The sequence below is a fragment of the Mesoplodon bidens genome (genome assembly GCF_964165515.1).
Source record: "Mesoplodon bidens genome assembly, chromosome: 1".
NCBI classification, from domain to species: Eukaryota; Metazoa; Chordata; class Mammalia; order Artiodactyla; family Ziphiidae; genus Mesoplodon; species Mesoplodon bidens.
This window is the reverse complement of record NC_138176.1, coordinates 125,042,935-125,067,317: the sequence shown is the minus strand read 5'-3', so window position 1 is coordinate 125,067,317 and position 24,383 is coordinate 125,042,935. Positions and strand designations below refer to the sequence as shown.

General features: G+C 37.7%; 1 protein-coding gene across 1 annotated transcript in view; it reads right to left on the bottom strand.

The window, feature by feature from the left end:
- Window positions 1-17,376, bottom strand: part of LOC308625380 (transmembrane protease serine 11E-like) — a gene marked incomplete at both ends in the record, with an annotated part of 48,500 nt that extends 31,124 nt beyond the window's left edge. Inside the window, 2 exons of the mRNA XM_081249498.1 lie at window positions 12,008-12,132; window positions 17,294-17,376. Coding sequence (XP_081105624.1) covers window positions 12,008-12,132; window positions 17,294-17,376 — 208 coding nt within the window. The remainder of the gene's footprint in view (window positions 1-12,007; window positions 12,133-17,293) is intronic.
- Window positions 17,377-24,383: the final 7,007 nt, after the last annotated feature.

Genomic DNA, 24,383 nt, shown 5'->3' with positions numbered 1-24,383 from the left:
AGATAGGAAACAATGTGCTACCCTGGTCATCATCTCCATCATCCTGTTCTGACCTTCATGGTTATCTCAAAATAAAAGATAACAATGTTCATCATCATAAGATTTAGAGTATAAAAGCCATATGAAATGCTTGGTGTTCCTGTAGGCTAATTAGTCATGTGTTATCCATTCCTGAATAAGCCACAAGAAGCAGTAAGTCACCCCATCTGAGCATATCAACAGGAATAGATTCAGAAGCTTCCCAAGAGTAAATGCATTTTTATATTTTAAAAGTAGATTTCTTCCAATTCCATAAACTACACATCAATTCTTGCCATAGGGACTCTAGTGTAAGAATATTTATTTTGGATAAGGAGATGAGGGTGGGGATTAAAATGCTAGGAGCTCAGTATATAGAAGTTTAAGGAGGTAGAGTTGCCACCGGACATAACCCTCCAAAGACACTACTTAGTTTCACCTGGTTCCCTTGTCACTCCATTTATTTTCTCCCACCAGCCATAGGAATTGGTTTGTCTGTTTCTTTAGCCATTGTCTCCACTTTCTGCATCTAGTTCAAGCAGCCCATGTTTTTGGTCTGCTGAAGAATTAGTGCAACACAGCTTTTCCTCTACCCTCCTGTACATGAAGTAAGCACAGAGCTCAGAAGATTCATTCCATGAATATTCATGCTGACTGTCTTTTCTGTGAGAGATTCTGTGCCAAGCATCTGGAACATGATGGTTGTGTATGGTTATGATAGGAAAATGGAGTGTGCCTCATCAATCTCAGGTGCTCTCTTGCTTCTCATCCTTTCCCTCACTTAAACCCCGGAGGGAAAGGAAACTAACATTAGACACCTGTGTCCCAAGCATATTTGCATATCTCATTCAATTTAAAATAACTCCCATAAGAAAGTAGTATTATCCACATTTAACAGATAAGGACTACTGTCTCAGAAGTGCAAATAAATTGCCCAACCTCAACATGACATGGCCAGAAAAGACTGAACTGGGTTTCAAGCTAAGGTCTAACTCCCAAAGCACAAATTTTCATTATATATTGCTTCTTGGAGTGGAAAAAACCAAATACACTCACTGAGGCTATAAGAGAAATCTCTGGTTTTACATGAGAGTTATATAAGAAAAAAAAAAAAAACTACCAGTAAATTCCAAAAGAACATTCTAGACATCCAGAGGATTTGTTGGGACAGAAAGGGAAACCTCTGGTCAGACTCGGACAAGGCCTGGGGAGGGGTTGGTTAATCATGAAGGAGATGGATGACACTGAACGGTCAGGGTCTCCTGAGCATTAGCCAATTAAGTGAGGGTCTAGGGAGGATTTGCCTTCCTCCCTCTCTTTCACTGAATGACCTTGCCTTTGCCCTGAGGATTGTTTGACCTGAAATGCAAGCAGATCACAATATACACAATTTCAAGTAACATTTTAAATTTATCTAAATATTGACCAATAGTTTACTTTAGCTTTAAAGTTGGGCCCAACATGTATCCAGAGAAAACCGTAATTCAAAAAGATACACATACCCCAATGTTCATTGCAGTACTATTTACAATAGCAATTGTGTTGTATTGTAAATTGTATTGTATTGTAAATTTACTATTACAATACATGGAAGCAACCTAAATGTCCATTGACGGAGGAATGGATAAAGAAGAGGTGGTACATATACACAGTGGAATAAGAAAGCCATAAAAAAGAATGAAATAATGCCATTGGCAGTGACATGGATGGACCTAGAAATTGTCATACTGAGTGAAGTCAGACAATGACAAATATCATATGATATTGCTTATATGTGGAATTTTAAATAATGGTACAAGTGAACCTATTTACAAAACAGAAATAGAGTCACAGATGTAGAAAACAAATTTATGGTTACCAAGGGGGAAATGGGGGGAGGGATAAATTGGGAGATTGGGATTGACATATAATCACTACTAGATATAAAATAGATAACTAATAAGAACTTACTGTATAGCACAGGGAACTCTATTCAATACTCTGTAATGACCTATATGAGAATAGAATTTTAAAAAGAGTGGATATATGAATATGTATAACTGATTCACTTTGCTGTACAGCAGAAACTACACAACACTGTAAATCAGCTATACTCCAATAAAAATTAATTAAAGAAATAAAGTTGGGCCTGAGATTCTGCATTTCTAACAAGCTCCTAGATGAGGCAGATGTTGCTGGTACCTAACCATATGTTGAATAGTAAGGTTCTAAAGAGGAGGAAAACATACTCTTCTACATCCTTAGACCTGTTTCTTTTCAGTTATTAGATTGAATTATTTGAAATTGCCATTTATGTAGGTTAAAAATGGTCAAATATCAGCAATTTTATATGCTTCAACCAAATGAACAACTTATCTATAGTCAATATTTTAATTTGCCTGATAGACTCAAATAGTTTGCTAGGTGTCAAAACATATTTCCAGTTACCAGAATTATATGGCATGTGCAGTTGTTGAAAAATATTATTGAGAATATTAACAGAAAAGAAAAATAAGGATGAACATGAGTTTGCTGATAATTTTCTAACAGCTTTGTGATTCTATAACCTACAGTGATGTTCATAATAGATTCACCTGCTGTCATTCAAATCACAAAAGGGAGAGAAACACAGTCCCAAAGGCCACTGGATAAAAACTGAACACACAGTTCTATGCTGTCCTCGGTTTTATGCCAAAATGATGCAGTCTGATCACCTCCATCTTTATCTGCCTGTTTCTACAATAGATTTGTTTGGCTCAGTTTGGTTATCTAGGCGTGCCAGTACCTGAATTCTCATGTGTTATATCTACTCTGTTCTTAAGTTACATCTCTAAACAAAAGACAGGCCACAAATATGACAATAACACATATCATAACAATTGCTGAGCCTGAAGGCAGCTTCGGCTTCTGTCTGACGATCTCCGATGGGTAGAAAGGGCGGCCGACTTTCTCCGGTCATCTCGCAAGCGGGAGTTTGTGAAGAGAGACGGAAGAAGATGGCGGAAGAGTAAGACGCGGAGATAACCTTCCTCCCCACAGATACATCAGAAATTCATCTACACGTGGAGCAACTCCTACAGAACACATACTGAACGCTGACAGGAGACCTCAGACCCCCCAAAAGGCAAGAAACTCCCCACATACCTGGGTAGGGCAAAAGAAAAAAGAATAAACAGAGACAAAAGGATAGGGACGGGACCTGCACCCGTGGGAGGGAGCCGTGAAGGAGGAAAGGTTTCCACACACTACAAGCCCCTTCGCGGGCGGAGACTGCAGGTGGCGGAGGGGGAAAGCTTCGGAGTAGTGGAGGAGAAGGAGAGCACAGCAACAGGGGTGTGGAGGGCAAAGCGGAGAGATTCCGAAACAGAGGATCGGTGCCCTCAGGCACACACCAGCCCGAGAGGCTTGTCTGCTCGGCCGCCGGGGCGGGCGGGGCTGGGAGCTGAGGCTCGGGTATCGGGTTTCAGTCGGAGCGCAGGGAGAGGACTGGGGCTGGCGGCAGGAAGAGAGCCTGAGGGGGTTAGTGCACCACGGCTAGCCCGGAGGGAGTCCGGGGAAAGGGTCTGGAGCTGCCGAAGAGGCAAGAGACTTCTACTTCCCTTTTGTTTCCTGGTGCGCGAGGAGAGGGCATTAAGAGCGCTGCTTAAAGAAGCTCCAGAGACGGGCGCGAGCCGCGGCTAAAGGCGCGGACCCCGGAGACGGGCGTGGGACGCTGGGGCTGCTGCTGCCGCTGCCACAACGCCTGTGTGCGAGCGCAGGTCACTGTCCACCCCCCCTTCCGGGGAGCCTGTGCAGCCCGCCACTGCCGGGGTCCCGGGACCCAGGGACGTCTTACCCGGGAAAGCACACGGAGCGCCTCAGGCTGGTGCAACGTCATGCCAGCCTCTGCCGCCGCAGGCCCGCCCCGCACTGCGCGCCCCTCCCTCCCCTCAGCCTGAGTGAGCCAGAGCCCCCGAATCAGCGGCTCCTTTAAACCCGTCCTGTCTAAGCGAAGAACAGACGCCCTCCAGCGACCTACGCGCAGAGGCGGGGCCAGGTCCAAGGCTGAGACCCGGGAGCTGTGGGAGCAGAGAAGAGACAGGGAAATCTCTCTGTGCAGCCTCGGTGGCAGCGGATTAAAGCTCCATGGTCCGCTTGATGTGCCCTGCGTCTGTGGAGTGCATGAATAGACAGCGAATCATCCCAAATTGAGGAGGTGGACTTTGAGGACAAGATTTAAGATTTTTTCCCCTTTTCCTCTTTTTACAACATATTATCCCAAATTAAGGAGGTGGACTTTGAGAGCAAGATTTCACTTTTTCCCCTTTTCCTCTTTTTACAACGAATTATCCCAAATTGAGGAGGTGGACTTTGGGAGCAAGATTTTCGATTTTTCTCCCCCTGTTATCTTTTTGTGAATGTGTATGCTTCTGTGTGAGATTTTCTCTGTATAGCTTTGCATCCACCATATGTCCCAGGGTTCTATCTGTCCGTTTTTTTTTCAATAATTACTTTTTTATTTTAATAACGCTACTATATTTTATACTTTATTCTATTTTACTTTATCTTCTTTCTTTTTTCCTACCTTCCCTTCCTCCCTCCCTCCCCCTGCCCCTCCTTTCTTTCTTTCTCTCTTTCTTTCCTTCCTCCCTCCATCCCTCCCTCCTGTCTTTCTTTCCTTCTTTCTTTCCTTCCTCCCTCCCTCCCTTCTTCCTTTCACTCTTTCTTTTTCTTTCCTCCCTCCCTCCCTCCTTTCTTTCTTTCTTTCTTTCCGTCCTTCCTTCCTTTCTTTCCTTCTTCCTTTCTTTCTCTCTCTCTTTCTTTCTTCTACTAATTATTTCTTTCTACATTTTCTCCCTTTTATTCTGAGCCGGGTAGATGAAAGGCTCTTGGTGCGGCAGCCAGGAGTCAGTGCTGTGCCTCTGAAGTGGGAGAGCCAACTTCAGGACACGGGTCCACAAGAGACCTCCCAGCTCCACATAATATCAAGCAGTGAAAATCTCCCAGAGATCTCCATCTCAACACCAGCACCCAGCTTCAGTCAATGACCAGCAAGCTACAGTGCTGGTCACCCTATGCCAAGCAACTAGCAAGTCAGGAACACAACCCCACCCATTAGCAGAGAGGCTGCCTAAAAACATAATAAGGCCACAGGCACCCCAAAACACACCACCAGATGTGGACCTGTCCACCAGAAAGACAAGATCGAGCCTCAACCACCAGAACACAGGCACAAGTCCTCCCCACCAGGAAGCCTACACAACCTACTGAAACAACCTTAGCCACTGGGGACAGACACCAAAAACAACGGGAACTACGAATCTGCAGCCTGCAAAAAGGAGACCCCAAACACAGGAAGATAAGCAAAATGAGAAGACAGAAAAACACACAGCAGGTGAAGGAGCAAGATAAAAACCTACCAGACCTAACAAATGTAGAAGTAATAGGCAGTCTACCTGAAAAAGCATTCAGAATAATGATAGTAAAGATGATCCAAGATTGTATTTCCATGATCCAAAATCTTGGAAATAGAAAAGACAAAATGCAAGAAAGAGTTAACAAGGACCTAGATAGAACTAAAGATGAATCAAGCATCGATTAAAAACACAATAAATGAAATGAAAAATACTCTAGATGGGATCAATAGCAGAATAACTGAGGCAGAAGAACGGATAAGTGAAGTGGAAGATAAAATAGTGGAAATAACTGCTGCAGAGCAAAATAAAGAAAAAAGAATGAAAAGAACAGAGGACAGTCTCAGAGACCTCTGGGACAACATTAAATGCACCAACATTCGAATTATAGAGGTTCCAGAAGAAGAAGAGAAAAAGAAAGGGACTGAGAAAATATTTGAAGAGATTGTACTTGAAAACTTCCCTAATATAGGAAAAGAAATAGTTAACCAAGTCCAGGAGGCACAGAGAGTCCCATACAGAATAAATGCAGGGAGAAATATGCCAAGACACATATTAATCAAACTGTCAAAAATTAAACACAAAGAAATCATATTAAAAGCAGCAAGGGAAAAACAACAAATAACACACAAGGGAATCCCCATCAGGTTGACCGCTGATCTCTCAGCAGAAACTCTACAAGCCAGAAGGGAGTGGCAGGACATAATTAAAGTGATGAAGGAGAAAAACCTGCAACCAAGATTACTCTACCCAGCAAGGATCTCATTCAGATTTGATGGAGAAATTAAAACGTTTACAGACAAGCAAAAGCTGAGAGAGTTCAGCACCACCAAACCAGCTTTACAACAAATGCTAAAGGAACTTCTCTAGGCAAGAAACACAACAGGAGGAAAATACCTACAATAACGAACCCAAAACAATTAAGGAAATGGGAATAGGAACATACATATCAATAATTACCTTAAATGTAAATGGACTAAATGCTCCCACCAAAAGACACAGATTGGCTCAATGGAAACAAAAACAAGACCCATATATATGCTGTCTACAAGAGACCCACTTCAGACCAAGAGACATATACAGACTGAAAGTAAGGGGATGGAAAAAGATATTCCATGCGAATGGAAATCAAAAGAAAGCTGGAAGAGCAATTCTCATATCAAACAAAATAGACTTTAAAATAAAGACTATTAGAAGAGACAAAGAAGGACGCTACATAATGAAAAAGGGATCGATCCAAGAAGAAGATATAACAATTGTAAATATTTATGCACCCAACATAGGAGCACCTCAATACATAAGGCAAATACTAACAGCCATAAAAGGGGAAATCAACAGTAACACACTCATAGTAGGGGACTTTAACACCCCACTTTCAACAATGGACAGATCATCCAAAATGAAAATAAATAAGGAAACACAAGCTTTAAATGATACATTAAACAAGATGGACTTAATTGATATTTATAGAACATTCCATCCAAAAACAACAGAATACACATTTTTCTCAAGTGCTCATGGAACATTCTTCAGGATAGATCATATCTTGGGTCACAAATCAAGCCTTGGTAAATTTAAGAAAATTGAAATTGTATCAAGTATCTTTTCCGACCACAATGCTATGAGACTAGACATCAATTACAGGAAAAGATCTGTAAAAAATACAAACACATGGAGGCTAAACAATACACGACTCAATAACGAAGTGATCATTGAAGAAATCAAAGAGGAAATTAAAAAATACCTAGAAACAAATGACAATGGAGACATGACGACCCAAAACCTATGGGACGCATCAAAAGCAGTTCTAAGGGGGAAGTTTATAGCAATACAATCCCACCTTAAGAAACAGGAAACATCTCGAGTAAACAACCTGACCCTGCACGTAAAGCAATTAGAGAAAGAAGAACAAAAAACCTCCAAAGTTAGCAGAAGGAAAGAAATCATAAAGATCATATCAGAAATAATTGAAAAAGAAATGAAGGAAACGATAGCAAAGATCAATAAAACTAAAAGCTGTTTCTTTGAGAAGATAAACAAAATTGATAAGCCATTAGCCAGACTCATGAAGACAAAAAGGGAGAAGACTCAAATCAATAGAATTAGAAATGAAAAAGGAGAAGTAACAACTGACACTGCAGAAATACAAAAGATCATGAGAGACTACTACAAGCAACTCTATGCCAATAAAATGGACAACCTGGAAGAAATGGACAAATTCTTAGAAATGCACAACCTGCCAAGACTGAATCAGGAAGAAATAGAAAATATGAAAAGACCAATCCCAAGCACTGAAATTGAAACTGTGATTAAAAATCTTCCAACAAACAAAAGGCCAGGACCAGATGGCTTCACAGGCGAATTCTATCAAACGTTTAGAGAAGAGCTAACACCTATCCTTCTCAAACTCTTCCAATATATAGCAGAAGGAGGAGCACTCCCAAACTCATTCTATGAGGCCACCATCACCTTGATACCAAAACCAGGCAAGGATGTCACAAAGAAAGAAAACTACTGGCCAATATCACTGATGAACATAGATGCAAAAATCCTCAACAAAATACTAGCAAACAGAATCCAACAGCACATTAAAAGGATCATACACCATGATCAAGTGGGGTTTATTCCAGGAATGCAAAGATTCTTCAATATATGCAAATCAATCAATGTGATACACCATATTAACAAACTGAAGAAGAAAAACCATATGATCATCTCAATAGATGCAGAGAAAGCTTTCGACAAAATTCAACACCCATTTATGATAAAAACCCTCCAGAAAGTAGGCATAGAGGGAACTTTCCTCAACATAATAAAGGCCATATATGACAAACCCAAGCCAACATCGTCCTCAATGTTGAAAAACTGAAACCATTTCCTCTAAGATCAGGAACAAGACAAGGCTGCCCACTCTCACCACTCTTATTCAACTTAGTTTTGGAAGTTTTAGCCACAGCAATCAGAGAAGAAAAGGAAATAGAAGGAATCCAAATTGGAAAAGAAGTAAAACTGTCACTGTTTGCATATGACATGATACTATACATAGAGAATCCTAAAGATGCTACCAGAAAACTACTAGAGCTAATCAATGAATTTGGTAAAGTGGCACGATACAAAATTAATGCACAGAAATCTTTGGCATTTCTTTACACTAATGATGAAAAATCTGAAAATGAAATCAAGAAAACACTCCCATTTACCATTGCAACAAAAAGAATAAAATATCTAGGAATGAACCTACCTAAGGAGACAAAAGACCTGTATGCAGAAAATTATAAGACACTGATGAAAGAAATTAAAGATGATACAAATAGATGGAGAGATATACCATGCTCTTGGATTGGAAGAATCAATATTGTGAAAATGACTCTACTACCCAAAGCAATCTACAGATTCAATGCAATCCCTATCAAACTACCACTGGCATTTTTCACAGAACTAGAACAAAAAATTTCACAATTTGTTTGGAAAAACAAAAGACCCCGAATAGCCAAAGCAATCTTGGGAACGAAAAACGGAGCTGGAGGAATCAGGCTCCCTGACTTCAGACTATACTACAAAGCTACACTAATCAAGACAGTGTGGTACTGGCACAAAAACAGAAAGATAGATCAATGGAACAGGATAGAAAGCCCAGAGATAAACCCACGCACATATGGTAAACTTAGCTTTGATAAAGGAGGCAGGAATATACAGTGGGGAAAGGACAGCCTCTTCAATAAGTGGTGCTGGGAAAACTGGACAGGGACATGTAAAAGTATGAGATTAGATCACTCCCTAACACCATACACAAAAATAAGCTCAAAATGGAATAAAGACCTAAATGTAAGGCCAGACACTATCAAACTCTTAGAGGAAAACATAGGCAGAACACTCTTTGACATAAATCACAGCAAGATCCTTTTGGACCCACCTCCTAGAGAAATGGAAATAAAAACAAGGATAAACAAATGGGACCTAATGAAACTTCAAAGCTTTTGCACAGCAAAGGAAACCATAAACAAGACCAAGACACAACCCTCAGAATGGGAGAAAATATTTGCAAATGAAGCAACTGACAAAGGATTAATCTTCAAAATTTATAAGCAGCTCATGCAGCTCAATAGCCAAAAAACAAACAACCCAGTCCAAGAAGACTTAAATAGACATTTCTCCAAATAAGATATACAGACTGCCAACAAACACATGAAAGAATGCTCAACATCATTAATCATTAGAGAAATGCAAATCAAAACTACAATGAGATATCATCTCACACCAGTCAGAATGGCCATCATCAAGAAATCTAGAAACAATAAATGCTGGAGAGGGTGTGGAGAAAAGGGAACACTCTTGCACTGCTGGTGGGAATGTGAATTGGTACAGCCACTATGGAGAACAGTATGGAGGTTCCTTCAAAAACTTAAAATAGAACTACCATATGACCCAGCAATCCCACTACTAGGCATATACCCTGAGAAAACCATAATTCAAAAAGAGACATGGACCAAAATGTTCATTGCAGCTCTATTCACAATAGCCCGGAGATGGAAACAACCCAAGTGTCCATCATTGGATGAATGGACAAAGAAGATGTGGCACATATATACAATGGAATATTACTCAGCCTTAAAAAGAAATGAAACTGAGCTATTTGTAATGAGGTGGATAGACCTAGAGTCTGTCCTACAGAGTGAAGTAAGTCAGAAAGAGAAAGACAAATACCATATGCTAACACATATATATGGAATTTAAGAAAAAAATGTCATGAAGAATATAGGGGTAAGACAGGAATAAAGACACAGACCTATTAGAGAATGGACTTGTGGATATGGGGAGGGGGAAGGGTAAGCTGTGACAAAGTGAAAGAGCGGCATGGACATATATACAGTACCGAACGTAAGGTAGATAGATAGTGGGAAGCAGCCGCATAGCACAGGGAGATCAACTCGGTGCTTTGTGACCGCCTGGAGGGATGGGATAGGGAGGGTGACAGGGAGGGAGACGCAAGAGGGAAAGGATGTCGGAACAGATGTATATGTATGACTGATTCACTTTGTTATAAAGCAGAAACTTAAAAAAAAAACAATTGCTGTTTATTCAGGTGTGCTGTGTGGGCAGCAGACATCGTGTGTTCCATATTACTCAGCTGATCATCCCAACAATAGGGTACACAGGAACAGGTTACTGAAATCTTACCAGGTTTTTATTGTATGCATATGAGTAAGATTTGTAAGCCTTATAATACTTGGCTTGGGAAAAGGCAAAGTAGAAGTAGTAAGAACATTTTCTCTCACTGAAGTAATAAGATCCCTAACATGACTAGGAATTCCTTGTTAAGTCAAACAAACCAAAATATGCGCCAAGAAAATATCGTAGGTATGATTCATTTATTTTTATCATTCAGTATTCAGTAAACATTAATTATCTAATATGTGCCTAATAAGTTCTTTAATAAGTTCTAGAAATATAAAAATGAGTAAAACATAGGCATCCATGGAGAGGAATAATGATGCTTACAACATAATGGGACCTAATATATTCAGAACAGAACTCTAGAATTATAAAGTTATTTTAGCTGTTCTTTTTTTATTAAAAAACATGCTCCAGAGAAATTATCAAAATTCAGATAGTCCAAATTCAAAGACCTGCATGTGGGCAAACTCTAACCCCCCAAAAAAAATCTTTGAATACTTTTTCTTTCAGGAATAATCCACCTTGTTTAAGAAATTAAGATTGGATTTGTGTCTGCTAGTAGAAGATAACCAATTTACAGATCACCATCTCTCTTTACAAAAAAGCAACTGCTGCAAATTCCCAATTCAATTAGCATTGAGTGATTAGCTTCTTTGGTTACAGGGTCTTGAACATCAAAGCATTATCTAGTCACTAAGGGAGATATTAAACAAATAGATCAAAGTGGAGTCAACTAATTAAAACCTGAGACAGAGTAAGAAGGAAACTTCAGAAGAGTTCTTATGCCCTAGAAGAACAGTTCTGAAGTACCCTGGGGACCTTTCTAATAACATAGCAGTGTTCAGGGTTCATCTAACAGGGAGGTACCTGATTACCATAGAGTGAGCCTCTTTGTAATTAATATTCTCAGCATATCCTATCTCCTTTAATCATTTTCAATATATACCAAGATGATTTTAAAATAACGAATAGGCATTTATTCAACAATATATTACTATAAGCATTTCCCCGACTTACTAGTACAAAATAGATCCTACTTCCCTATGATCCTTGATTGTACAATTTATTGAGTTGTCAGGATTTCAATGAGTTGGAGTTATTTTAAATCAAGATGATTGTCCTATGACCTCAAACAACTCCAAACATTGGACTGTAGCTTTCCTATGGTTTTCTCTTAATTAAGACTTGATTATTGCTGTTAATGAATATGAAAACTAGCATGCTATTCCCAGCAGAAAGCATTGCTACATCAAAGATAGAAGAAAGAATCCTCCTTGGCTTGTGAGGATTAAATGAGTAAAAAGGCAGGTGAAGAGTTCTTTGTACCAGCTATGCAAACAAATTATAGTAATGAATGAATAAGCTTGAGGCAAATCAAAACAGGTATGTAATCAGGAAATATTTGAGGTAAATCACATGATGCCAGGGCAACCCATACTTACTGTATCTCACATAATGAATGATGAGTCCGATGCACACTGCCATGACAATCAGGGATATAAAGGTGATGAGGCCAATAACCCAGGGCTCCAAACTGGCTCTCGTCCTGGCCCTCACCACAGCTGGCCTGAGAAACAAAGCAAACGATGGATTATATTACAGTGCACACCCATACCCACTCCTTAGGTGAAGTAGATATTCCTGGGGAACTAATTCAGGACACTCAGTTAGAAGGAAGAGTACTGTTTTGTTTTAGAACACACCCTAATCCCTGGCTGCTGAAGCCATTCCTGGCTCTGGTTGCTTGACCCTAGGCAGGTAATTTGACTTCTCTGTATCTCAGTTTCCTTGTTCAAAAAATGAAGATGATAATGATAGTACCAATCTTATAGGATTATTGTAAGGATTAAATGAATTACTGTATGTAAAGTGCCTACAACAGAGCCTCACATGTAGAAAGTGCTATTTAAGAGTTAGCTATGATTTGCTGAGCCAGCTATGTGCAAGATACCAAGTCAGGCACTTCCACTATAGAATCTTAAATGGCCTATGATATATGTTACAGTTTGAACCATATTAGGTTCAGGACAGAGTTTCTAATTCTATTCTCTTACTATTTTTCTGAAACAAACTTAGAAGATACACATAAGAGATAACCAGAGGTCTCTTCTAAAGAACCTGAGTGTTTGAGCTAATATTTACCTCTAAACTTCAGCAATGCTGCAGGAAATCCCTTCTGCATGAAACTTCCTCAACCTCTCCCATTTGTTCTGCCTTCAAAAATACATGTTACTGAAAAATGTTGATCAACCTGATTTTTGTTTGATTAGTTAAGTTGCCGTTCCCTTGTGTTAAAATAGCTGCTAAACAAACTCAAAAGTTAGAGAAAATGAAATAAGTCAGAGTTGGCCAAGTTGTTTAAATACGATGCTGTTATTTTAAATTTCTTGAGGTATTTAGCATGTTGGTAGAATCAAGGCATGTGTTCTTATCTCCAGAGCAGTCTGGTACAAGAACTGAGGGAAAGGGAATTGTTATCCTGAAGGAGCACCTGGAGTTGCTTCAGAATAAAGAGAATTCCAAGTCCAGACCTTTCCTTACCAGCTTGAACAAGTTATTTAGACTCTGAACTAAGTTTGTCCATCTATCAATAAGAGACAGCCTACCCATTCTGTTTAAAGCACATGGTTGACTGTGGGACCCAGAATGAGATCATGAATATGAAAACTTCTTGGAAACTGTGAAGCATTTCACAAAAATAATCGTTGCTTACAGAAATCAAGGGAACTCTGTTTTCTGATGATACAAGACCAGGAAGTGACATAATCATTCTGGTCCCTGGCACACCATCATACCATCTTGGCTTTGTCTCAATGTCCTGTTTGGTGGGAACACTGTTGCAGAAGTCAACGGTGTCATCGCTACATGACTCTGCCCTGCTGAAGTCACTGGAATGTAGTGGAAGGCTCCAGGGACTCTACTTGGTCTCCTCCCTTATTTCTGTGATATCCCCATGGGGCTGTAGCCGAGGAAACTATCTTTCTCTCCCCAATCTCTTCCATCTCCAGTTCTCCCTTGAGTGGGATTCCAAGCACCTGTTCCTAGAATGACAATTACTGTAATATAAAAAGACTTCGCTACTTCTCTTCTGCACATTTCTTACACGAAAACATGCGTAAGAAACTTATAAATTGACTCCTGTTCCTTCATCCCTGAATGCTTGCTATTCATTTGTTGCAGAAGAAAGGAGATGCATATAGCAGACATAAGCAAAAGTGTGGAGGGAATATGGGGAGGGAAGGGCTTCTCAACTAGTTTCAACACATGCCAGATGAAGAATATGAATTTGTAAATGTAGGAAACAATTGATATTGATATAATCGTCAAAAGAATATGTAGAACTGTGAAATATAAGACAGAAGTTCTATTTATTCTACAATAACTCTTAATCAAGACAGAAAATTAAAACAATGCAGCCATTAAATTGATGAGGTAGGGCTTCCCTGGTGGCGCAGTTGTTGAGAGTCTGCCTGCCGATGCAGGGGACGTGGTTTCGTTCCCCGGTCCGGGAGGATCCCACATGCCGCGGAGCGGCTGGGCCCGTGAGCCATGGTCCCTGAGCCTGCACGTCCGGAGCCTGTGCTCCGCAACGGGAGAGGCCACAACACTGAGAGGCCCGCGTACCGAAAAAAAAAAAAAAAAAATTGATGAGGTAGAGCTACCCGTATTAACATGCAAAATGTCAATGATATATTTTAATTAAAAAATATTGCAGAATAATATGCATACTATGTTCCGGTTTTTGTACATAATAAAACTATATGTGTAGGTGCATAGTGAAATATATAGAAAGACACACAAAATTTTTAACAGTAAGAAGTGGAATAACAGAAGTAAGAGAGCAACTTTAATTTAGTTTATGTACTTTTTTATGTTATGATGGATTTTTTTTAAAAAAAGAAACATCATGGCTTTCGAATTAAATGAGAGAGAGAGAAAGAGAGAGAATGTAATGAGGACTGTTATACATGTCTCTTCATGGAGTTCCTATCACTATCTTGTTTGAGGTACTGCTGTGTCTTCTTTTCCTGTCTCCCAGCTTTCAAAACTACTTTAGGGATGCTCTGTCTTTGGTGGCTTTGAGGGAAATAATAGGGATAGTATTGGATAAAGAAAAAAGAGAATCCATCAAAAACACTTCAAATAAACAGTTAAGAGAGTATGTTTCTGATTCTGACCACCAACCTACTGTATAGTGTGGTACCAGCAGATTCACTTCTCTCCCTTATTTTCTCCATATGAAAAACAGGATAAGAATTCCAGATGCTCCCTAACTTTATGAGCGCTTAGAGATAAAAATGATGAAGTATTTCATTACTTTGAGCTGCCCAGTAGAAAATCATTGTACAAATAGTAAGGACTATTATTATTATCATCATTATTTTAATTATTAATAATAATGGTAATGACCACATTACTGAGATTTTTCATTTGAAACATTATCTCTTCCCTTCCCAGTCCGTATGAGTTTGCTTTTCAAACTGATTCACCCTGTTTCTAAATTACTTTTTTTGTTTGCTCTCTCAGCAAGTGATCCCATACTGAATTGCTGCAAATTAGATGTAGCAGAAGTGTGCTAAAAAAAATTAGTAAAATGGAGGAATAAATCTGTTTTACATATCAACAGACACTTGTGTAACTAACCTCTTCCTGCACATAAACACTTGTCCAATCATTATTGGGGCCTGTTGAAACTTATATGAACCTGCCCTTGTAAAACCACCTTCAGACAGACCGGATAAATTCTAATAGCTTCAGTGGTATCAGATTTCTTCCTATGATTTTTCTTTTCAATTGAGGATGTGTAATTAGATGGTGAATGTAGCAGGTGAATATAGCAGTTAAAATATGGTTATATTTTTATAAGCTCCAAATTGCCAGAAGACAAGTCCAGAGGTGCATTATCATTATCACTTCTTAATGTGTCTTTTTCTAGAATAGTATAAGAAAGAAAAGCAGCAGAAACAACAACAAAAAGAGGAGAGGAAAAAACATACTACCACAAATAAACCACATGGCAAGCACTGGAGAACCATAAGTCAAGGCTCACAGTGCTTCAGAGGAAAGTTTACCAGAACAAACGCTTTCCTAACACCACCACCATGAACCGATTAATAGTAGATGTCCAACTCATTGCCCATTCTCTGTAATGGTAAGCAGTGCTGATATTCTTAGTTGGAATGTTTCACCAGCTCAGTCCACCTGAGCTGTTTTGAATGAACACGTGCACAATATCTATAAAACTGGTGATGCTAATGCATCATTAACTACTTAAGCCAGAGGTCAGCAAAGTTTTCTGTGAAGGTCCAGATAGTAACTATTTTAGATTTTCTGGACCATATACTCCCTATTGCAATTAGTCAGTTCTGCCATTGTACTGCAAAAGCAGCTACAGACAATACATATACAAATGAACATGGCTGTGTTCCAATAAAACTTTATTTCTGTACACTGAAATTTGACTTTTGTATAATTTTCACTTGTCATGAAATATTTTTTTTTATTTTGATTTGTTTCAACCATTTAGAAAGTATAAAAATCACTCTTAACTCAAGCTCAAAACAGGTCGTGGGCTGGATTTCACCCTTGGGCCATAGTTTACTGATGGCTGACATAAGCAATAGCCTACAAGTCAATGATAATTGTGTTGGGAAGTTATAATAGTCTTTTCATTTTTTAGTCTCAACTGCATGGCAAATCTAATTTAGTGTGTCTCCAATCCCATCACCACTAACTTTTTTCTGATAATTGTCACTAAAACTCATCGTCCAGCTTGATAACAGGTTTCTCGTCTGCCTCCCCAATCTCTGAATCATTGTCCATTACAGTAAGTGCTTTCTGGAAGTGATAGAGCCAATGGCTGAGATCACTTGAAACCCAAGTTGGCCTCAGTTAGCCTGGCATTCCCCCTCTTCCCCATGAGCTTTCTAGCTCTTTGCCTTTGTTCCTGCTGCCTCCTATATGGAGTAACTCAGAGTCTGTAATTTGCTTGCATCATAAAAGCCTTTGTGCATTTAAGAGCCAATTCAGAAAAGTCCCCTTTATTTCAGTAAGCTATATTCACTCCTAAGTATCACATCATAGTATACATCTTGAGCCCCTTGGGGATAATGTCTGTGCCTTACTTATCTCTTTATTCTCTGACCACTCTGATGCTCAATATATATTCACAGAGGGGATTGAACTGAAGTTGATTAAGCCAAATTGAACTGACCATTTGTCAGTACCACAATATGGGTTTCAAACTCTCTCAAAACACTTCTGTTCTGCCTTAGTCTTAGAAAAGAACTTGGAATATTACAAAAAGAAAAGAAAGTTCACACATTGTGAAGAATAATTACAATTTAAGTAAAGCTTGATTTCCATAAAACACTTTATATAATAATCAAGCTTTGTGGTTAATATGTCTATTTCACCTGTTTAAAATATATAGTTTTCCAACTATGATTTTATATATCTACTGTAAAGTGTTATCATAGTTCAGAAAGTGATAAATGAAAATAAGGAGACATTAATTTCAGGAGACACTTCTTATTTGCAGTCATTGAATGTCTGTATATAATTACAATATCCAAACAAAAGTATAAGGAAAGAGACCACAATGAAGCAACAGCATAGTACCTCATGACATTACTAATTCACTAAGCCAGTGTTTATGTTTTAAAATATTAGTTAATAAATATTTATTCAGTTTTTGTTGAGTATTTGGCACTAGCTCATTTCTTAACCTTATAGACTGTGCCTGCTTGTCTTGTTCACACAAACACTTCAGATGCTTTGTGCTTTGTGGAAGAATCATATCAGCTGGCATTGGTGAGATCTTCAATCTTATAAGATTAGATTCTTATTATAGTCTAGAACAAGACTATTAAAATATCCAGAGTGGAACTAAAAGTTTGAATACATGCTCATGGATCATTTGTTTTCATTGCTATGTTTTTTAAAGAAATACAAATAAATTACTACTTGCAAAATTACAAATAATACAGAGGGAAGACAGCAGAAGCAAGAAGAACTACAATCCTGCAGCCTGTGGAACAAAAAACACATTCACAGAAAGATAGACAAGATGAAAAAGCAGAGGGCTATGTACCAGATGAAGGAACAAGATAAAACCCCAGAAAAACAACTAAATGAAGTGGAGATAGGCAACCTTCCAGAAAAAGAATTCAGAATAATGATAATGAAGATGACCAGGACCTCGGAAAAAGAATGGAGGCAAAGATCGAGCAGATGCAAGAAATGTTTAACAAAGACCTAGAAGAATTAAAGAACAAACAAACAGAGATGAACAAAACAATAACTGAAACGAAAACTACACTAGAAGGAATCAACAGCAGAATAACTGAGGCAGAAGAACGGATAACTGACCTTGAAAACAGAATGGTGGAATTCACTGCTGTGGAACAGAATAAAGAAAAAAGAATGAAAAGACATGAAGACAGCCTAAGAGACCTCTGGGACAACATTAAATGCAACAACATTCACATTATAGGGGTCCCAGAAGGAGAAGAGAGAAAGGACCTGAAAAAATATTTGAAGAGATTATAGTCGAAAACTTCCCTAACATGGGAAAGGAAATAGGCACCCAAGTCCAGGAAGCACAGAGAGTCCCATACAGGATAAACCCAAGGAGAAACATGCTGAGACACATAGTAATCAAATTGGCAAAAATTAAAGACAAAGAAAAATTATTGAAAGCAGCAAGGGAAAAACAACAAATAACATACAAGGGAACTCCCATAAGGTTAACAGCTGATTTCTCAGCAGAAACTCTACAAGCCAGAAGGGAGTGGCATGATATACTTAAGTGATGAAAGGGAAGAACCTACAACAAAGATTACTCTACCCAGCAAGGATCTCATTCAGATTCAATAGAGAAATCAAAAGCTTTACAGACAAGCAAAAGCTAAGAGAATTCAGCACCACCAAACCAGCTCTACAACAAATGCTAAAGGAACTTCTCTAAGTGGGAAACACAAGAGAAGAAAATGACCTACAAAAACAAACCCAAAACAATTAAGAAAATGGTAATAGGAACATACATATCAATAATTACATTAAATGTAAATGGACTGAATGCTCCCACCAAAAGACACAGGCTTGCTGACTGGATACAAAAACAAGACCCATATATATGCTGTCTACAAGAGACCCACTTCAAACCTAGAGACACACACTGAAAGTGGGGGGATGGAAAAAGATATTCCATGCAAATAGAAATCAGAAGAAAGCTGGAGTAGCAATACTCATAGCAGATAAAATAGACTTTAAAATAAAGAATGTTACAAGAGACAAGGAAGGACACTACATAATGATCAAGGGATCAATCTAAGAAGAAGATATAACAAATATTATAAACATATATGCACCCAACATAGGAGCACCTCAATACATAAGGCAACTGCTAACAGCTATAAAAGAAGAAATTGACAGTAACACAATAATAGTGGGGGACTTTAACACCTCACTTACACCAATGGACAGATCATCCAAAATGAAAATAAATAAGGAAATAGAAGCTTTAAATGACACATTAAACAAGGTGGACTTAACTGATATTTATATGACATTCCATCCAAAATCAGCAGATTACACTTTCTTCTCAAGTGCACATGGAACATTCTCCAGGATAGATCACATCTTGGGTCACAAATCAAGCCTCATTAAATTTAAGAAAATTGAAATCATATCAAGCATCTTTTCTGACCACAACGGTATGAGATTAGAAATGAATTACAGGGGAAAACACGTAAAAAACACAAACACATGGAGGCTAAAAAATACATTACCAAATAACCAAGAGATCACTGAAGAAATCAAAGAAGAAATCAAAAAATACCTAGAGACAAATGACAATGAAAACACGATGATCCAAAACCTATGGGATGCAGCAAAAGCAGTTCTAAGAGGGAAGTTTATAGCTATACAAGCCTACCTCAAGAAACAAGAAAAACCTCAAATAAACAGTCTAACCTTACACCTAAAGGAACTAGAGAAAGAGGAACAAACAAAACCCAAAGTTAGCAGAAGGAAAGAAATCATAAAGATCAGAGCAGAAATAAATGAAATAGAAACAATGAAAACAATAGCAAAGATCAATAAAACTAAAAGCTGGTTCTTTGAGAAGATATAAACCACTAGCCAGATGCATCAAGAAAAAGAGGGAGAAGACACAAATAAATAAAATTAGAAATGAAAACAGAACAGTTACAACAGTCACTGCAGAAATACAAAGCATCCTAAGAGACTACTACAAGCAACTCTATGCCAATAAAATGGACAACCTGGAAGAAATGGACAAATTCTTAGAAAGGTATAACCTTCCAAGACTGAACCAAGAAGAAATAGAAAATATGAACAGACCAATCACAAGTAATGAAATTGAAACTGTGATTAAAAATCTTCCAACAAACAAAAGTCCAGGACCAGATGGCTTCACAGGTGAATTCCATCAAACATTTACAGAACTAACACCATCCTTCTCAAACTCTTCCAAAAAATTGTGGAGAAAGGAACACTCCCAACTCATTCTATGAGGCCACCATCACCATGATACCAGAACAAGACAAAGATACTACAAAACAAGAAAATTACAGAGCAATATCACTCATGAATATAGATGCAAAAATTCTCAACAAAATACTAGCAAACAGAATCCAACAACACATTAAAAGGATCATACACCATGATCAAGTGGGATTTATCCCAGAGATGCAAGGATTCTTCAATATATGCAAATCAATCAATGTGATACACCATATTAACAAATTGAACAATAAAAACCATATGATCATCTCAATAAATGCAGAAAAAGCTTTTGACAAAATTCAACATCCATTTATGATAAAAACTCTCCAGAGAGTGGGCATAGAGGGAACCTACCTCAACATAATAAAGGCCATATACGACAAACCCACAGCATACATCAGTCTCAATGGTGAAAAACTGAAAGCATTTCCTCTGATATCAGGAACAAGACAATGATGTCTGCTCTCACCACTATTATTCAACATAGTTTTGGAAGTCCTAACCATGGCAATCAGAGAAGAAAAAGAGATAAAAGGAATACAAATTGGAAAAGAAGAAGTAAAACTGTCACTCTTTGTGGATGGCATGATACTATACATAGCGAATCCTAAAGATGCCACCAGAAAACTACTAGAGCTAATCAGTGAATTTGGTAAAGTTGCAGGATACAGAATTAATGCACAGAAATCTCTTGCATTCCTATACACTAATGATGAAAAATCTGAAAGAGAAATTAAGGAAACACTCCCATTTAACATTGCAACAAAAAGAATAAAATACCTAGTAATAAACCTACCTAGGGAGACAAAAGACCTTTATGCAGAAAACTATAAGACACTGATGAAAGAAATTAGATATGATACCAACAGATGGAGAGATATGCCATGTTCTTGGATTGGAAGAATCAATATTGTGTAAATGACTATACTACCCAAAGCAATCTACAGACTCAGTGCAACCCCTATCAAATTACAAAGGGCATTTTTTACAGAATCAGAGCAAAAAATCTTAAAATTTGTAGGGAGACAGAAAAGACCCCAAATAGCCAAAGCAGTCTTGAAGGATAAAGATGGAGTTGGAGTAATCAGACTCCCTGACTTCAGACTACACTATAAAGCTACAGTAATCAAGACAGTATGGTACTGGCACAAAAAAAGAAACATAGATCAATGGAACAATATAGAAAGCCCAGAGATAAACCCACACACCTATGGTAAACTAATCTATGACAAAGGAGGCAAGGATATACAATGGAGAAAAGACTGTCTCTTCAATAATTGGTGCTGGGAAAACTGGACAGCTACATGTAAAAGAATGAAATTAGAACACTCCCTAACACCATACACAAAAATAAACTCAAAATGGATTAGAGACCTAAATGTAAGACTGGACACTATAAAACTCTTAGAGGAAAACATAGGAAGAACACTGTTTGACATAAATCACAGCAAGATCTTTTTGGATCCACCTCCTAGAGTAATGGAAATAAAAATGAAAATAAACAAATGGGAACTAATGAAACTTCAAAGCTTTTGCACAGCAAGGGAAACCACAAACAAGATGAGAAGACAACCCTCAGAATGGGAGAAAACATTTGCAAACTAATCAGTGGACAAAGGATTAGTCTCCAAAATATATAAACAGCTCATGAAGCTCAATATTAAAAAAAACAAACAGCCCACTGTGATGCTTTTGCAAATATCTTCCTATAAAAGGGTTTCATCTTCAAGGAATTCATGGAAAAGACTCTGACCAGTACAGGTTTCTGGTAACTGACTATATTGCTGAACTGAATGAATAAGCATTTTCAGAACTCTGATGGAAAACTGATGAATTCATAAAAGTGCTAACAAAAGATCAAGATGAAAAAAAATTACATGGGACTGAGTGAACTGATGAGGATGATTATAATTTTTGTGACTTTCTGTTTGAATAAAAAAAAAAGCCCACAAGGACTCAGAGGCAAAAAATATACAATTCAAATATACAATTCAATTCAATATACAATTCAATTTTCACTGCAAAGTAAAGGAGCTGTTACAGTGGAGGATTACTGGACTGAATGTCAATTATGACATAGTATGAGTATGTTTCATGTTTGGTAAGTGCAATCATTGTTGCTTTTGTTGTAGTCATCCATTTACAGTGCTTGGTGTCAGTTTATCTCTTGTAAAAATAAAATACAGTGTGTGTGTGTGTGTGTTTGTGTGTGTGTGAAAAAAAAACCCAATACAAAAATGGGCAGAAGACCTAAATAGACATTTCTCCAAAGAAGACATACAGATAGCCAAGAAGCACATGAAAAGCTTCTCAACATCATTAATTATTAGAGAAATGCAAATCAAAACTACAATGAGGTATTACCTCACACCAGTTAGAATGGGCATCATCAGAAAATCTACAAACAACAAATGCTGGAGAGGGTGTGAAGAAAAGGGAACCCTCTTGCACTGTTGGTGGGAATGTAAATTGATAGAGCCACTATGGAGAACAGTATGGAGGTTCCTTAAAAAAACTAAAAATAGAATTACCATATGATCCAGCAATCCCACTACTGGGCATATATCCAGAGAAAACCATAATTCAAAAAGACACATGCACCCCAGTGTTCATTGCAGCACTATTTACAATAGCTAGGTCATGGAAGCAACCTAAATGCCCATTGAGAGATGAATGGATAAAGAAGATGTGGTACATATATACAATAGAATATTACTCAGCCATAAAAAGGAACGAAATTGGGTCATTTGTTGAGATGTGGATAGATCTAGAGACTGTCATACAGAGTGAAGTAAGTCAGAAAGAGAAAAACAAATATCGTATATTAATGCATATATGTGGAACCTAGAAAAATGGTACAGATGAACCGGTTTGCAGGGCAGAAATAGAGACACAGATGTAGAGAACAAACGTATGGACCCCAAACAGGGAAAGCAGCGGGGGGTGGGGGGATGGTGTGATGAATTGGGAGATTGGGATTGAGATGTATACACTGAAGTGTATAAAATTGATGACTAATAAGAACCTGCTGTATAAGAAAATAAATAAAATACAATTCAAAAAATAAATTACAAATAACCTAGTGCTGTCGTGTCCACTGTTATACAAACATACCTATAAAGTGTCTGATAGCATCAGCCAGGCCCTTGGACCGAATTATGTGTGCATTCCCTACCATAATAACTGTGAATAGGTCTCAAAGAGAAGTTACAATCATAACAAGGTGGTAGTCTAATTACCAGACAACTGTTTCCATTTTCTTTTAATGCACCAAGACAAATGGTGGAAAACCCATTGTTTTTATTCTAAATGTTTTATTTATATTCTACCTTGTTCTAGACTGATTTAAGGTAGCTTATAAAGATATATATTTACATTTACATAATTATTAAATTATATATAGTATTAAATTACATTTATAGATATGGTATTAAATTAAACATAGAGATGCAAGAATAAAGCAAAACATAAGTGAAAACACAAAATGAGAATAGTACTAAAACTACATATCATAATTCCTATCTAGATATTTCCTTAAGTCAGCCAACAAACTTTGTAGCTTTCTAGCAGCCAACTCAAAAGTAAAACTAAACAAAACTAAACAAGAAAACAACTAAACTCTATTCAGGTACATTCTTCATATCACCCATAAGATTAAAACTGAGCAATTACTTAGCCGCAATACAATTCTTTTAGATTCTAATAAAAAGAATACTGTGTAATATCATGAACTCTATTCTCCACAATATTCTTAGCATAGAAACAAAAATTTGTTTTATAACACTCTTAGTATGCCCCTCAATACTGGAAAATGGCACCAATGACTATTCAGTAAAAGAAATTTTATGTGGGGGAAGCAGTATGAAATTATTTATTCCAAACTAGAAGATAATTCTTTTAAATATCTGACAACACTTTGTGAATTATTGAAATGGCTCTGTGTGGCATTTTCACATTATAAAGTACCTAAAAGTTGAAATCATAGACATAAAAATATGTTATTACTTAGTACCATAATAAGTTTTTAATAAGCATAGTATTACTTAGTGCAATAGTAAGTTTTTAATAAATATTGGGAATGAAAGAAAACCCTACCACTGACTGTTAACCCAGGTAAAACCCATAGCTTAACGACTCCTATATTTAACTAACAATAAAACTCAAGTGATAATATGTTTCATCCCACCTACTTTAAAAGGAATTTGTGATTACAAATATGGTATCATCAGGCTTTTATTGGACACGTGTGTTATATAACTATTAATGACAATTCAACTGTAACGAATG